Below are 17451 nucleotides of genomic sequence, written 5' to 3'. Positions count from 1 at the left end.
GAATAAGCAAAACATACGGGAGAAGAGCAATTCTCAAGGGATAAAAGTTAGGCCCGATTGAATGAATGATTTTGGACTATTTATTTTCCCACCCTATAAGTTTTCGCGCGTCATATACAATTCAAATTGTAGAATCCAAACGGCATTAACACCTTATAAAAACCTCCAAAAACACGTTGAAATATTTCAGATTTTAGAATCCGTACAGGACACGAGAAGATTTTGTGAACCCAAAGATATTTGCCATATCCCCTTTCATACATTGAAATTAATAGAATATAATGCATAATATCCTATTTCACAGCAGTACTTTCTGTTTTGGTTCTCAATTTGTTAGAATGAGTCCCAGCTTCTAGCCTAGTTTGTAAGTTATATATAAAATGCATTAAGAATTAACATCAGTTCCAGCAAATATAAGTAATCATGCTTACCATGGGAAAAATCCATCAAGCAAATAGATTGAACGGAGATGATTAGGTAGAATCCCTGTAAATCAACAGTTTAAAATACTCCAGCAGACTGCATAGCAAGGTCTTAAGTGCTTTTTCATTTATAGATCAATAAGATGATCTTTTTAATATGCCAGAATATGATGATTTACTAAACCAGCGGCCACAAAAATCAAAACATAGCCTTTGAATCAATGCAGTCCCACCATATCCAACAAACTAAGGAGCAGCTTAGTAACAAGCAAATATGAATTGAGTGGATACCACACACTGGATTTGTGAATAGTTCCAAAAAAAAACATGACCACAAGTTGCTTCATTTCTACATCTAGTTCCGTTAGTAGGCTTTACAAAAATGAATGCCCTCCAGGACATTACCTCTGACAATTGACATCACTGGCTGAGATAGTCTCAAAATTAAAGTCAATTACATCTCAAACCACAAAAGGCAAATTTTTTAAAATATCCAGCCCTCAAAAAGTTCTGTTGCAGATTGGGAAATTAGCTGTTGAGAGTGGAAAGCATGCCCCCTGCCGCAGTTGGCATCACCACTTCCCATCCAGGCCCTTTAAGAGAAAAGGTACTAACTGCAGCTTTATCATCAGTTGAGCTATTGATAACAAGATCGCTGCGATCCAAGAGCTTCTCCAGGTCTTCATCACTAATATCTTTCTGTATCATTTTGTCCTCAGCGGTTTCTTCATCTCGAAGCAATGCCAAAACATCCTCTTCCTAATATCACAAATAAGGCACAAACTCCATGTTAAAACATGGTAAAAAATGTAACTCTCAACCAAATCTCAATAATCAAAATTATGTTAGTGCAACTTTGGATTGTCCTCTTCGTATTTCAGTAAATCTTGGAGTTAGGCTGATCCATTCACCCTAAATAAATAAAAATACAATACTATCTTACAAATTGACAATGACCATACCAGCTAATCCTCCATAGAATTTTAACAATTTGTAGTATGAGGTGTATAAGCTTTGAATATGAGACTAATTAAGGATTAAAAGGATTGCCTGTTCATCTAGTTAAGCCAATCCAAAACAGTTAGGCAAAATTTCTAGGCAAGTTAAAAATTATCTGGCCATGTAAATAACCAAAACAACACTTTCCCCACCAATGGCATGTTGGAACATTTTGAAACAAATCCATTCATAAAAAACACAGAAGAGAAGGAAAAAAAAAATCAATTACAATACAAACCTCCATTTCATCCATAAGGGAAGGCTTTGTGCGCTCCTGATGAAATTGTCCTTTCTCTATCACCACATGCTCAAGCTTCAACTTGCTGAAAGCTCTTTTCAACATCCGACCCTGTAAAAGGACCATATCATGTTCATCTAAGTATAACATGCCCCCAGTCACATGTTGTACAAATTATACTTACTATAAAATATTGCCAAGTACGTACCTCTACTGATTGTGCAGTAGCGAGCCTGTAAACATGAACAGGCTTTGTTTGACCGATTCTGTGACATCTATCCATGGCCTGTAAATCCATTTGAGGATTCTGGAGTACAACGAAGTCATAGGCAGATTGTAAGTCAAATACTGTAAATCAATAGATAAACGCCCAGCAGGAAAAAGTCAAAACATACCCAGTCACTGTCATAAAGAATACAAGTGTCAGCTGCAGTGAGGTTTATTCCCAACCCACCAGCCCTGGTGGAAAGAAGAAAGATTCTGCAGTTGCTGGTTGTATCATTGAAGTCCTGGATCTGCTCGTTGGCGGAATAATAACCAACAAAAAAACCTCAATTTAGCCTCTTCAATTTGTGACATGTGACAGAGATCGACTAACTCAAAGAGAACAACTAATCATAACAGAAGAGTGTTGCAACACAAATCCATGGTTTAAACAGAGATATGGCTTTTAAAACCAGAGTTTGTCTACATATATTATGCTACATATAATTAGAGCTTCCCCCCGCCAATTGCCACTAATGCTTCAGTTTCAATGGAATAATTTAATGCATAGAGGAAGAAGACAGCAAAAACTATCACGCATAGCTTTAAGGTATCAAGAATTGCAAACTACTACAAAAATCTCCTCTTAGCCTTTAGGTGTTGTACAAGCTTCAAAAAAAGTACTTTTAGGATATAGTTTCTTGGTCAAGCAACTTGTAAACATGCTTCAGGGGATTTTTCAGAAACCTTATCAAATTATCATAAAAACCTTTGAGCATTTTTAATAACAGAATACCATTTTTGAATTTTCTTTAAAAAAAAAACACAACCAAACAGATCCGTAAATTATCATTTATGACAGAATTCTTAATAATGAAGATCATGAAAGGTTGTGCATTATTGATTTCATATTAGAAACCAACAAAACATATTAACAAAAGTAATTTGAGGTGTATGATTAAAAGTTGTGTTATACAAGCATTGGTACAGACCTGCCGTTTCCTATCATCCAGCTTCACCGAACCATCAATCCTGCAAACTTCGAAACCCTTTTCACTAAAATAATAATCCATTATATCTAGCACTTTGGTCCACTGACTGAAGATCAGAACCTGATAGCAATTAGCAAAGGCAAGTGCACATGAGTAGCAGCTTGGCCACAAAAAAGGAAGTAGAAAGGCACAAGCACAGAACTCTAAAGCATACCTTGTGATTCCGTGCAAATAGCCGCTCCAGCAATCGGTCGAGCAATTGAAATTTTCCACATTTTTCAATTATCTCATTCACAGGAGGATAAAAATCTATACGAAAGCAAAATATAGCTCAGTTTAAGTATAACTGATAATGAAATTAGCTAAACCATCCAATCGGACATTACTTACATGAACCATCAAAGACTGATTCTAAGACTAAGAGGTCAGGATGGTTACAGACTTTTTTTAAGTATAACTGATAATGAAATTAGCTAAACCATCCAATCGGACATTACTTACATGAACCATCAAAGACTGATTCTAAGAGGTCAGGATGGTTACAGACTTTTCTTAGCTGAATAACCAAATTATTAAGACTTGTTGGAGCACGTCCTGCATCAAATCGGCACAGTACATAATACAATTTCTTAGAAACCCACATAGCTGACAGTGAGCGCGTAAGTTGCAAGAGCACTTTCCCTTTCTTTCAAATGAAAAATTGAGAAAAAAGAATTACCAACTGATCGTTTCTTGTCCAAATATTTCTCCAGTGTCTCATTAATTAAATGATCCTGCAAGTTCTTCTGATGCTCAGTCATGTTGGCATAAACAATGATCTCTTTTTTCCGTGGCAACATTAGCTCAACATCAGACTTCATCCTACGCAACAGAAATGGCCTAAGAATTGAATGAAGCTTGGCCACAACCTGCATGAGACAGTCATTTAGCCTTCTAGTTCATTTGAAGAATGGGCAACTAGCATAAAATCAATCATCAATCAAAGAACACATACTTGGGTTCTTCTTTTCTCTTCCAACTCTTCCATTGTTGCTCCAGTAGTGCTCTTTCCCGACAGGTTAAACCTACAAAAAAAATTGAATGCATAAAATAAGAAAAATAAAGGCACACATGGTTTTCCCTTTTGTATTAAACCGATCAATATTGCCAAAAGATGTACATAACAAAAGGGAAAAGGGATCAATATCTTATGAGCATAACCTGGTTGTTGCTTGTACCTTGTTAGAATATAAACCATGAACAACCATTGACCATGTTAGAAGAGCACATAACAAGGTACAAGCAACAACCAGGTTTGAAAGAAACTGACCTTGTATATGAAGAATTGATACAATGGGGGAGGGGGGAGGGGGGAGGATTGAGGGTGGGGGGGACGCCACAGATTCAAATGAAAAGGAAATTAAAGTTGAAGACACATTTAACAATCTTTGAAAAATTAAGTTTCATTTAAGTAAATTCATTGGCTAAATTTAAAAAACATTTATTGAAATGTAATGACAATGGGCCAAATAGCTTCCCTTTGATATGATAAAAGACATTGATTCAGATCACACCATAACAAAGCACTACATTGTTCTCTATGTTATCTACTTTGTTAATTAGGTCAAGTTACTTGTTAATTAGGTCTATAATCATCCTTTTTTGGAAATTGCACTAATAATTTATCTTGCCGAACAATATAGTAGGAAATAATCAAAAGAACAGCACATCACACAATCCAAGACATTATATTTCAAACAGTCACATATCACCACATGACAGTAGAAAGAAGAAAAGTGTGATCAATAACCAATAGGAAAAGAACACTAACCATGACTCAAATTCTTCAAGAGATGAGAATATATCAGGTAAGATGAAGTGCAGCAGTGACCATAGCTCAGCCAAGTTATTCTGGAGCGGTGTACCAGTCAAAAGAAGCTTATTTTCAACACTGATGTATTTCAACATCCTCACTAATTTGCAGTTGGCATTTTTCAGCCTGTGTCCCTGAGGTTACAAAAAATAAAATTAGAACAAGATAAACAAACAAACTTAATTATGTAAGTATCACTGACTGTTGAGTAAACACGTACAACATCGAAACATAGAATGATTTATGTACCTCATCAACAACAAGATACTTCCAACTGTATGACCTTAAACACTTCTTAGCATCATTCATAGCAATCTCATAAGAAGTTATTACTAGAGGGAATTTTGGGCCAACTGTTCTAGGCATATGTTTCCTTCTGATTTCATCTCTCTGATATTTGTTACCATGGTAGATAACAGCAGGGAGCGTTGGTGTAAACCTATTTACATTTATTAAGGAAATAATTATCACAATGAAGAAGCACAGCACAGCAATATAATACTTATAAATATTCAAAAAAAAAAAAAACATTAAATCTACCTATTAATCTCATTCATCCAATTGGAGAGGGTTGATAGAGGAGCAATTATCATATATGGCCCATCCAATCCTTTTGATTTTAGATGAGAAAGAAACCCAATTGTTTGGATTGTCTTCCCAAGACCCATTTGATCAGCAAGAATCCCATTCAATCCATTTTGCCACAAGGAAATCAACCACTTAACACCCTTCAGTTGATAAGATTTCAATTTTCCACCAGTTAGTAAAGGCATCAGCTCCCTCTGCTCTTTCTCAGTTCTTTCTTCCTCGGTCAAATCCACATCCTCAGTCTTCACATTTTCTTTAGATCTTGTAATCATGGCTTCAACTGCCTTTTTGGCTTTTCCCTGAAGCAATTTCAAACATAATCACAAACTACTGATTAAAACAACTCAAACTACATGCAAGCATAACAAATTCACAGGAGTTAGGAAAAAATACATAAAATGTGCAAGCTTATAATCAAATTACGTGTACACTAACATATGAGAATATGTGCCTCAAACTTACATCTTTCACTAATTGCAACAAAAAAAAAAAAAAGCTTTACAATGTTGTTATTTCTGTAACAACTCCTAGACAAAATAATACGGTACACAGCAATGTACTCACAGTATTGCATTGTGAGGCTGCCTTTCTTTTTGATCCACGGCCCTTCTTTTTTGCAACCAGTTTACTCTCTTCTTCATCCGGTTTCTCTTGTTCACCCGCAGCCTAGCAAAACAATGATAACAAACAATATAACAAAACCAACAACCTAAGGACCCCTTTACTTTCTGAAAAATTTTCTATTTTCATTTCCAAAAATTGGTGTTATTTTAAGTTATTAACAATGAAAAACGAGACACTGGAAGGCAGAAGCGAACAATTGCCTTGCATTTCCAGAAACACATGGATCAAATTACGTCATTATGTCCTGTCATAAACTATATTTTAGTCCAACTCATGAATTTCGAAATCATTCCTAATAGTTTCTCTGAGAGCTTTTCTAATATTCCAAAAACATGTATAATATTCCGGAAAAAAGTAAAAACAAAACAAAAACACAAAAGGGTTAAAAGGGAATATACCATTGTAATATCATCCATTTTCTCCAAAAGAAACTCTGAGTAGAGTTTAGTCTGTGTCAAAAGCTCATCCAACTTATTAAACTGTGAATCATTCAGATTCGGCGCAACTTCAATCTTTTCCTCTTCTTCCTTTGCACGAGCTTTCAGCAACTTCTCTTCTTCCTCAGCCATTGTTTTCGGTACAAGCGATGACACATCATCTGCAATCACCTCTTCCTCCGATTTCACCTCCACTTCCTTCACATACACATTATTCCCATTTTAGAAACACATCAAAATCAACATAAACAAAAAAAAAATCGCAAAAATCATTAAAAAAATACAAAAATCACAAAAAATAATCGAACAAGAACAATAGAAAATCACAGATACCTCTTCTTCTAGGACTGAAGTTGGTGATTCCACTGCAGGATCGTCGTTCTTCACATTGTTCTTGGAATCCATTTTTCAAACCCTAAAAATGATAAAAAAAATAAAAAAATTAGCAGAAAAATTAAAACAGATTAAAAATATAAAGAACATTTTTAGGGTTTTGAAGTTGCAATGAAACTTACGAAGAAGAGAAAATGAGATTCTGGAAGAGAAGATGAAAGGAGCGCGAAAAAAAATGAGAATGTTAATAGTGTTGTGTGAGTGGAGAAATAGATATAAAAGAAAAATGTACGATTTTTATTTATTTTAATTTATTTAATATTTATTACATGATGGAGGAGGATGTGATTGGGCGGGAAAGTATGTGATTACATATTGCCCTTGGATGAAGATTTATTTACAGAAAAGCTTTGATGTTGATGTGAGTTTGAAGAATAGAGTGAGGGTATCTGTGGAACTACGCTTGTACGGACGTGACTGTTTGACTGGACAGCGAGTGTGTATCAAACGCCGGGATTTCAGGATGGTGTTCTGTTCATTCCCATTTATCAATGTAATTTTTTTATTTTTTTTAACAACGGTGATGTATTTCATAGTAGGTGGAGCATCGGGCGGGTTCGATCGATTTCGGACCAAAAATCTTAAAACTGAACAAAACCGATGAGGAGAATACCTCAATCATTCTCGACCGTTTATAGTATCGGATCGGTCAGGTGGCGGTTGGCGGTTTTTACGGGCGGTTTTGCACGGTTGGTGGCAAGTAATAAAAAATAATCAACAAAATTGAAAAGCAAACTGAGAACAAGTGAAAAAGAAATCGAAAAGCAAATCCAAACAAAATGAGACAATATTCGATTCTAGAACAATAAAATCGAACAATAACTTATGCGTAAAAACATAAGCAAAAAAAAAAAAAAACATACCTAGTAAAATGAGACAGAATCTTGTGACAGCAAAGCCATCCTAATATGGGATGAATCTTCAGTAGAACTTGTGAGCAAATCCAAAGCAAACCTAGAATTTGATTGTCTTTTTAGTAGATCAAAATAAATAGTAAAATAAGATGAAATATTTGCAAGAGGTAGAAATTGTAGTGTTCTTTATTTCCATAAATGAATGAAGGGAGGACGAAAAGGATTTTGATCTGGGTTTGATTGAGTAGAAATCGATGGAGATCGGAGGTTTTGGTGATTTAGTAAGTCTCGTGAATGGAGAAAGAGAGAGTAGAGAATGAGAACAATGATGGAGTGGAGCGGCGGTTAGGAGTGATTTAGGGTTTGATTGATTTTGAGAGAAGAGATTAATATTAGGCTAATAACTTGGGCTTTGTATGAAGCTAGTGTATATATGTTATTGGGCCTGATTCTAAAACCAATGTAATAAGTAATGTATAACGGGCAGGTTCGGATAAGCCGGGTGTTTTATTTCGAAAATTGGGCCCGACCGTGATAACCCACACAAACCCAATTCTTCCTCTTTTTTCACCCGAGACACGTTTGAATCTGCCCGATGGACCCACAGGTGACTCGGTTTTTTCGGGTGCTGGGCGGGTTCGGGTTTCATGTTCACCCATATTTCATAGACGTTTGTGGTGTGGTTTGATTCAATTTTAAGCATAAAAGTATGTAATTGCGAGATAAAAAACATGCGGTTTAGTTTAGTTTGGTTGGCTTTTAAAAAGTCATCCGAACCAAACCAAGCCAATGCGACTTGGATTGGTTCGGTTTGTGCGGTTATTTTTGAGACAATATAATTTTTTGTTTTCAACAATAAAATAAGTTTTTTTTTGAAGAGGCTAAAATGAAATTGCATTACCACTTCTAAAAGATCTTCCTAGCACAAGATGTGCTAAGGAAGAGCCACCAAAATCCAGAAAGTAACAAGAATTGCGGAAGAAAGCTAAAAAGAAACTAACAATTAACCAATGCCTAGAGTGGTGAACGGACTAAGCCACCAACCATGATAATTGAGGGGAAGATTGATGTATTTTCCTTTCAACCACATGAACGTTGTCGACTTAATCTTGTCAACCACCTGTTGTATTGAACATTTTTTTATCATTGAAGACCCTGTTGTTTCTTTCTTTCCAAATTTCCCACACAGTTGCAAACCAAATAGCCTGTAAAATATATTGCTTTGACTTGGAAGCACCACCAATAAAACTAAACTGATTAAAATGACTTGATACTTTAGAAGCCATAACGGAAAAAATACCTAACCACTTGAGAATAAAATTCCAAACAGATCCAAAGAAATCACAGTGTAAAAATAGATGGGAAGATGTTTCCATTTCCCCACACTCTCCAACGCAAGACTGAGCATCTAAAGCAATAACATGTCGACGGAAAAGGTTGTTTTTAGTAGGAAGCCTATCTCGAAACAACCGCCAAGCAAAAACCACCACTTTCAAAGGAACATTCTTGTGCCACAGAGAAGACACAAAATAAGTTAAAAGTTAAAACACAACATATTTTCAACAATGTTTTATATTTCATCCGACAATAAAATTTCATTTTCACCCAACAAAATAGACCAAATTTAAAACATGGATAAAAAATATTCATATTATGTAAGAAATGTAAAAGACTAAGATTTTATAAAGGGCACGGTGCACTAAAGCTCCCACGTACGCAGGGTCCGGGAAGGAGTTTCACTATTTGGTGTATTGTAAAAGACTAAGATTTTATCATTATCTAAAAGTTCAAGTAACACATAAATACATTTTTGAAATAAAAAACAAAGAAGAAACTTAACAAGAAAAAACATCTCATGTTTTTGATGTTTCCATTGAATTTCCATGAGTATTTGTATGGGACATATATTTAATTAGTATTTTTTTTAAGTTGCGGTTTGGTTCGGTTGGTAAAAAAAATGCAAACCAAACCATATAGTTGAGAAAAAAAATGATCAGAGTATATCCAAACCAAATGTAGTTTTTTGCGGTTTCGGTTTAGGTTTGTTTGGTTTGCAGTTTTTCTATTGGATTGATTCGGTTTTGAACACCCCTTTCATTCATAAAGTACAAAGTATGTGGTACATTATGAAAAGGGAAATGGTAACAAGTGTGTCACAAAGACATTCGATAAAAGTCTAATAGAGAAATTTTATTTTAGAAATTGTATATTTATTACATTGAAACTTTAAAAAAATTACTTTTATTTCATTAAACTCATCAATTATTTTTATTTTAGTCTCCTTATTAAATGTCCCAAAGACACTCGTTAACGTAACCCTTATAAAAAAATACATAGGTTAGTATGAGATAAGAACACTTGAGATGTGTTGTGAGCGGCCATAATTGTTGTGTCCCACAAAGTTACAAAAGCACATACCCTAATCCACCATGGTGTTAATATTGATGGTTGTTAAATGTTTACATTTGTAATAAACTGAGGATATAAAACAAATTGATTGTAAAATTAATGTTGGTTGAAACAAATAGATTGCAAAATTAATTATTTTTATTTTTTAACCTAAACGTGCAAGATTGTAATTTTGTTATGAGTAAACATATACTCACGAGTAGAATTTCGTTTCCTATTTTTATAAGAATATTCGCCATGAAATTTTAAAGTTTTTAAACGAGAGATGAATTAATTATGAATTGATTAAGAAATTCATAATTATGGGAACGAAAATTCACTGATTTTCTATAAACCGGGCCATTACTTGGGAGATTCTCATCTACTTTTGTAGTCCTTTATCATGTAGGTGGGATTCTCAACGTTGAAGTTGTAGCACATATTGGTGTCATATAATATGCATTCCTCATTGTTCGGAGGTGAACTTGAATACAATTTTACATGTTAAAAAGAAAGCTGCAACCATTGCGATTTCCAAAATCATCTTTCCATTGGTGATGGACTAGCTTTATACACTTTACATCAAAATTTTATGGCAATGGTGATGGACCTAAATTGAAGAAAGTATAATGAATGCTTATGTATTACTGACTTTCGTTCTCGCTGTGACAGGTTTTCCAATTTATAGCTCACACCCTTTATGGGCTCATACTTGACTATACTGATCTTGGTAAGACTGCATTAACAGTAACTATGATCACTAACGTACATATGCTTGGATTTTATTCACATTATTTCTTCCATTTTCAATTAATCATATAAAAGGAGTTTACTCAGTGTTAATCGTCATTATATTTATTTTAATTTGCATCTTTGTTTTTTTTTTTTTGAAGAAAAAAAAAGAGATTAATGGAATGATAACCAATCTCTCTTTGTAGTCATGGGGATTTTTTATCGCTCCCACATAACATATATTATCGGCACACGTAACATTGTTGGTGGTTTTGTGTACGGGTTGATTTTACCACACGGTAATTTGCTGACATTGTCACGTCAATGACCGATGATTTTGGTGGTGTGTTTCTAGTGCCATTTTAGTGGCAACAAAATGCGACTCTTGGTGACTACCATTTTCGACCAGTCAAATTGGCATGTTACATCTATTGTTATAGTCTTATTGTATGTTCAAAAGATTCTAAACACTTTGTTTGCCATTTTCTTTTTTGGCGTGCGTGTTCAAGATGGTTTTGCTTTAGGCTTGCTTCTTAATACTAAAGGTGTCGCTGCGGTGATAATGCTCAACATTGATTGGGATAGAACAATATTTGTCCATTATTGTTTACTCTACTAATTTTTTAATTACTCAAATCAAAATCATAGTTGCCTGTAATGGTATAGATAGCTCCATTTGTATCTTATAACATGAAAATAATATGGCTTCTATGGTGAGGGCTCTAATAAGTCCCTCACCAGTAGACCATTATGAACACATATCAAGAGACATTTGATTGATCAAACTCACACTTCTTATTATACATCATATACACTAGATCACACATTTGATGGTTCACGTGAGAAAAATACACCTTTTATTTATTTATTTCATATAGATCTTCGATTATCTTTTAAAAAGATCTGATGGCGTATAAAAGCGGTCCACCGATGAACCATCCATTTGATGGTTCACCCTAGACACTACTTGAAAAGAAAAACATACCTGTTTGATTTGAAAAATATATATTTGTTTAAGAGTGGTAAAGTTCTCTCTTCAATAAGAATGTATATATAAATTAAACTTAATTACAATTTTGGTCTTCTTATTTTTACCTCCAATTCATAGATTGGCCTCTCTTTTTAAAATCCCCCAGGTCCAGTCCCTTCCTGATACTTTTTGACTAAAAAACTGTGATGTGACATTAATTAAATTACAAAAGGATTTTTTAGGGGGTTTTCTTGCTAAGCAATTTAAAACATACCACATCACAATTTTTTAGTTCAGAAAGCTAGAGGATTGGCATTTCTCGTGTCAATCCTATATGCGGAGAGCTAGGTTTTTTACAATTTTGCTGTGCTCAAACTTGTGAGCATTGGGTACTAGGGTTTTATCAAACAATAAAAAAAATAAGCGGAAGAATCTTTCATTTTAAACCATTTTCACATGAAAAATACATTTGTATAGTTCAACTAGGATGGAAAAAAAAGTGAAAAACAATATAATTGGAACTAAAGATAATAATTCTAGACGATACTTGTTTTATAAATGAAAAGATGGAGGAAAAAACTTGCTAACTAGAATATTTACACTTTCCTCTTCATATTGATGATTCAGTCATTAGCTTTCCTTCTTAGTAAGCCATGCACATTGAGCTCATTGATCTTAGCAGCAAGTATGAAGTCATTCTCAGTCAGCCCACCTACATGCACATGGATCACTTCAAATGATGCCCTATTGTGGATATAATAATATATACAAATGAAATATCAGGTTTGACCAAAAAAGAACAAGTATTCGGTAGAAAAACTAGAAAAATACATTAAATAACAACAAAGGAATTCCTGGGTAGAATTTAAGCAAAGAGTTGGAAAGACTGTCAAGGCTGAATCAACCAGAAAATCACCATTAATCACAAATGGTTAACCTATATTAATAAAATGTAATATATACTATAATACTACAACTATTACCAGTGCAATTAAGTTTAATACGTAGCTAAGTTCGCATTTTGTAAGATAAGCTCATAGAAACCGGATCAAGACACTGTAAATTGGGTATACAATGTATTATTCTTCAAAAAATATTGTTGTTTCTAATTATTAGCATGTAGTGCCAATGTGGTAGATTTACATGTAATGATAATGTCTGAAATTGAAAAAGATAACTGAGAGTATTCAAGAGACCCTTCACTCCCCCTTACTATCCTCTATCGTTTCCCCATCTCCTTTCTATAACCAAAATGGAACAACTTTATCTCCTGAGACCCCCTTTTATTTCCTTCACATAAATAACTCAAATTCCCTTGATTGCTTCACAGCAATCTGTTCCATCAGTTTATTCAGTTTTCCTTGATTTCCTCTATCCCATTCCTAGTACAGACTTTAGTAATAGGTGGTTTCATAACATAATCGTGTGTGTGTGTGTGTGTGTGTGTAAGATACAAAAAAAGATATTGCAATAGCTATGGCATGAAGCAACAATATGACTATGTGGTTAAAACAAAACCTACACACAGCTTCTTTCCTAGTAGTTTCCCTCAAGTAAACCATATTTTCATAAATGAAAAGATGATGACTAAGACAATCATTCCTATTATGCATTCCTTTTCTTTGCAGTACTAATACCACAAAGTAGTGTTCATAAGAAAACTTCAAAATCTAATAGAAACTCATGATATTTTTAAATTTTTAATAGAGCAACATCAGATAAAATAACTTGAATGTGAAAAATGAATAATACATACCAACAGAATGAGTCCAAATCTCTATAGTAACATTATTCCAGCCAACAAGGTGAAGATCAGGATGATGACCTGCATCATAATATTTTCTAATGTTCACTGTAATATCAAATCAATACATAGAGGAATAACAAAAGAGCATAAAAATACCTTCAGCTTCAGCAAGATCAGCTATAATTCTGAAAAATTCCAATCCTTTGTTAAAAGATTTAACTTTCCATGACCTGCTCAATTTCAAAGTACCACCTTCGTTTACCAAATTCCAGTCGGAAACCTGATCACTTAATGTCAACATCAAATAACAAAAATAATGATACTCATTGTCATTGACAACAATACTATTTCATGGACACCCACTTTTTGTACACCCGTGTAACGCCTTGTTAATCATGTTAAAAATTATAGTTAATTCATTTGAATAGATGATTAATTTAATTCAGGCTTAAATATGCAAATGATCTCTGCAAATATCAAGCGTTCTGGTTTTAGTCCTTGCAAATATCTATTTTTTTTTTTTTTTTTTGCTTTTGATCCTTGTCGTTTTGTTTTAGACTTTCGGCCTTGCAAAATTGATTCATATTGGGATTGGTCCTTATAATATGTAGAATATTGATTTTAGTCTCTCAAAGTGTGGACTAAAACGAATATTATAAGGATTAATTTTCAATATGAATAGATTTTACCGGTGCTAAAACCAAAATGTTTGATATTTGCGGGGATCATTTGCATATTTAAGTCTTCTTTCAGTTTACCTTTAAAACTGTGGTTAATTAACCACACTTTTCAACTCGGATTAAATTAACAATCTACTCAACCAAATTAACCACATTTTTACACTTGATTAACCTGTTATGGCATGTGTACGAAAATTGAACGTCTGTGAAACATTTTTATTATTGATAGTAACAAGAACCTGTGAAATCAAAGCATTGGCTGCATCTTGGGTCATAGGTTGCAAATCCTTTGCATTACAAGGTACACATGTCTTTGTTGAAAGATCTAAATAAACAAAATCAAAAGAAAAGAAAACAAGAAAAGTGATGTCAATTACAAGTGTTGTGGTTTGTGAAAGAAAGAAAAAGCAAAACGCACCGTTTGAATCTTGGTTGGAAGTGGAAAATGTTGTAAGTGATGAAACTGGGATTTGATTGTGATGCGTATTGGAATCCATGAATCTGAAATGTGATACAGAAAATGGATGGGGTTTAGAGAACAGTGATGAATGAAAAGCGGAGAAAGAAAGAGAATTTGAAGAAATTTTACCGTTTTGGTGGGAATTGGGAAAAGAGTGATGGTGATGGAAGTGTGGTTGAGAGGGGAAGTAGAGGGTGGCGAAGATTGTGAAGAATTCGATTCATTGCTTTGAAGCTGCGCATGTTTATTTCTCTCTTCTATCTCCCATAAATAAATTTGGCTTATAAATTGTGTTTGTAATTTCATTTTTTATTTTTTTTTGTTTATTTGTAATTTCATTTTGCAGAATAAAAAATTTCATCAGCATTTTTAATCTTTGTAATAAATTTTCGTCAATATTTTTTAGACTCTTTCTAGTCTAGTCCCATCTAATCCTAGTTACACCCAAATTTATTTAAAATCTTACAATAATACAAAAATTGTTCTCTTCTAAAAACTCTTCTTTCATTATCATACTGAACCTTTACCCTCTTTCATCCACAAATCACCATAGATGTGCAACCAAGATCAAAGATTGAATCAACATCTTTTTCATTAATGTGTACTCTATTCATAAATGTTAGTGAATTTCATGAATTTAATTTTCTAAGAGTTTCTATTTGTTTATTGTTTATTTTGGTATGAGATATGTCTCTGTTAACGGTAATTTGAATTACGTATGTATATAAGAGGTTATTGTAAACTCAATTTACGTAGTTAATGTAAATTCAGTTTACGTATGTATATAAGAGGTTAGTGTCAACTCAGTTTACGTAGTTAATGTAAATTCAGTTTACGTATGTATATAAAAGGTTAGTGTAACTCAGTTTACGTAGTTAATGTAAATTCAGTTTACGAATGTATATAAAAGGTTTACGTAAAATGAGTTTAGGTATGTATATGAGGGAGTTTAGGTATGTATATGAGGGATTGGTGTAAATTCAGTTTTTTTTTGGGTAGTGGCCAGGGTTTGAACCCCGGACCTTGCATATTTTATGCATTGTCCCAACCAACTGAGCTAAGTTCACCAGGACGGTGTAAATTCAGTTTACGTATGTATATAAGAGGTTAGGTTAGTGTAAACTCAGTTTACGTAATTAATGTAAATTTAGTTTACGTATGTATATAAGAGGTTAGTGTAAACTCAGTTTAAGTTAATGTAAACTCAATTTACGTATGTATATAAGAGGTTAGTGTAAACTCAATTTACGTAAGTACAATTAGGTTATTGTAAATTCAGTTTACATATATAAGAGGTTACTGTAAATTTAGTTAACGTATGTATATAAGAGAATGTTAAAGGATGTGTTAGTCATTCTGGGGTGTAACTTGAGTTTTTTGGGGTGTGAGTAGTATCTGTCTATTTTTTATCCCTAAAATACTAAAGAAAAATGTCACAAAGATTAACAAATGTGATTTTATTTTGTAGGTACTAAAGACAAAATTCTGAATATTTATAACGATCATTTACTTAATTAACCCTAATGTTTATACTTTCTCTTATTCTTTATTAAAAACATAAGTATTTGCGACGCGGTTTGGATCAGTTTTGAGGTAAAAACTCATTCAATCTAAAGATAAACTTATATGCGGTTAGATTCGGTTTTGGATGATTAGTTTAAAAAAACTGATCCGATATGATCCAATTTAATGTGGTTTAATTTGGATCGGTTTTTAGATATCCAAAATACAAATTTTAATTTTTTTTATTAATAAAAATCAATAGTACGGAATAACAATGATTGATTATCTTTGAAAAATAAACTAAAAAGTAGTATTAAAATAATTAAAAAGAAAAAAAATAAACATATGCGGTTGGGTTTGATTTGATTTGGTTTTGAAAAATCAATCCAAAATATGTCCAATATGAGCCGTTTTCATAAAATTGCATCCAAACAAATCTAACAATATTCGATTTTTTTTTTTGAATAAATCTAACAATATTCGATTTTGCGCGGTTTTCAGTTTAATTGGACTGTTTTGCGAATTTAATTTGGAACGGTTTAGATTTAAACACCCCCTAATCAAAAACATATTCCTCTTTATATTTGTTGAATAACCGATATATTTGGTCTATATTATAAACCATATTTATCAATTATTCATACATCACATACATCATTTTTTTTTACACATACATCAGTTATTTGATGAATTTAAGAAAAAAAATAAATTGTTTCCTGTAATAAGAATCGGAGGAAATATTTGTTTCACGAACTTAATTTGCTCCAACTCAGACTCAATTTAATCTCAAAAATATTATCTAAATTGATCATTGACATTTTTATATGGAAGACGAATTAGGCGTACTGTTTATTTTAACTTTTTATTATATTTTTGTTTATTTTAACTTTTTATTATATTTTTTTTTGTTTTTTGTTTTTGAATAAATTATATTTTTTTTGTTGGTAAACAACTTTTAAATAGTCACATATTCAAAGCAATACTAGTATAATCGAAGGCGAAATATATACAAGCAGGTTGTGGTGGTCTTGTACATGGAGATAATGGAGAGTGGATAAGTGTTTTTATTTTATTTTAAGGAAATTGTTGCTTACAACGAAAAGCAATACACGAAACTTTCACGAGCCCGTATTTAAGTTGATATTTGCCCTAAATTACATCCATGCTATCCCTTATTTTCCGGCCAGGAAGCACTTGTATTGGCTAAATGATTGATCGTGATCTGCTTGAGACAAATTCCCTCGGGATAAATAGCATTGTTCTTTTTTAAATTCTTGGAAAACTGCAATGTTTATTTGGTGAAGCTTTCAGGGTTTATAAAGGTTTGAAGTATGTGTGGAATTAGCTGGAAGTTGATTTCTTGGCGGT

General features: G+C 33.1%; 2 protein-coding genes across 4 annotated transcripts; both read right to left on the bottom strand.

Moving 5' to 3' along the window:
* Positions 1-520: 520 nt before the first annotated feature.
* On the bottom strand, positions 521-7631 carry CHR1 (chromatin remodeling 1). 2 transcript variants are annotated; one of them, XM_085713354.1, is made up of 16 exons: positions 7613-7631; positions 6690-6771; positions 6318-6554; positions 5860-5961; positions 5248-5594; positions 4957-5146; positions 4666-4841; positions 3850-3919; positions 3574-3763; positions 3357-3449; positions 3070-3164; positions 2856-2975; positions 2055-2174; positions 1868-1966; positions 1660-1770; positions 521-1181 (listed from the first exon to the last, which is right to left on the bottom strand). In XM_085713354.1, the coding sequence occupies exons 2-16, from the start codon at positions 6759-6761 to the stop codon at positions 951-953; spliced, it is 2253 nt and encodes a 750-aa protein (XP_085569480.1). In that variant the 5' UTR covers positions 6762-6771; positions 7613-7631; the 3' UTR covers positions 521-950. The 2 variants fall into 2 exon arrangements, with proteins under 2 accessions (XP_085569480.1, XP_085569479.1); XM_085713353.1 differs by lacking the exon at positions 7613-7631 and adding an exon at positions 6872-6935.
* A 4482-nt stretch (positions 7632-12113) lies between these two features.
* On the bottom strand, positions 12114-14868 carry LOC146919959 (Transcriptional coactivator/pterin dehydratase). 2 transcript variants are annotated; one of them, XM_085713346.1, is made up of 6 exons: positions 14710-14868; positions 14539-14621; positions 14360-14445; positions 13597-13720; positions 13450-13518; positions 12114-12437 (listed from the first exon to the last, which is right to left on the bottom strand). In XM_085713346.1, the coding sequence occupies exons 1-6, from the start codon at positions 14820-14822 to the stop codon at positions 12421-12423; spliced, it is 492 nt and encodes a 163-aa protein (XP_085569472.1). In that variant the 5' UTR covers positions 14823-14868; the 3' UTR covers positions 12114-12420. The 2 variants fall into 2 exon arrangements, with proteins under 2 accessions (XP_085569472.1, XP_085569471.1); XM_085713345.1 differs by having other exon boundaries at positions 12114-12405.
* Between the last annotated feature and the right edge of the window lie 2583 nt (positions 14869-17451).

Source organism: Medicago sativa, chromosome 5, assembly GCF_051527215.1.
Source record: "Medicago sativa cultivar Bolivia chromosome 5, Bolivia_mono, whole genome shotgun sequence".
Lineage (NCBI taxonomy): Eukaryota > Viridiplantae > Streptophyta > Magnoliopsida > Fabales > Fabaceae > Medicago > Medicago sativa.
The sequence above is the reverse complement of the archived record's forward strand: the minus strand, read 5'-3'. Positions and strand labels throughout refer to the sequence as shown.

Bases quoted from the DNA above. Each gene is read 5' to 3' on its own strand.
- CHR1 (XM_085713354.1), bottom strand. From the start codon at position 6,761: ATGGATTCCAAGAACAATGTGAAGAACGACGATCCTGCAGTGGAATCA. The intron at 5,147-5,247 runs GTAGATTTAATG...AAATGTAAATAG, and splicing joins TGGATGAATGAGATTAATAG to GTTTACACCAACGCTCCCTG. The intron at 3,764-3,849 runs GTATGTGTTCTT...TGTCTCATGCAG, and splicing joins AAGAGAAAAGAAGAACCCAA to GTTGTGGCCAAGCTTCATTC.
- LOC146919959 (XM_085713345.1), bottom strand. From the start codon at position 14,822: ATGCGCAGCTTCAAAGCAATGAATCGAATTCTTCACAATCTTCGCCAC. The intron at 14,622-14,709 runs GTAAAATTTCTT...ATCACATTTCAG, and splicing joins TCCCAATTCCCACCAAAACG to ATTCATGGATTCCAATACGC. The intron at 13,519-13,596 runs GTATTTTTATGC...ATTATGATGCAG, and splicing joins TGATCTTGCTGAAGCTGAAG to GTCATCATCCTGATCTTCAC.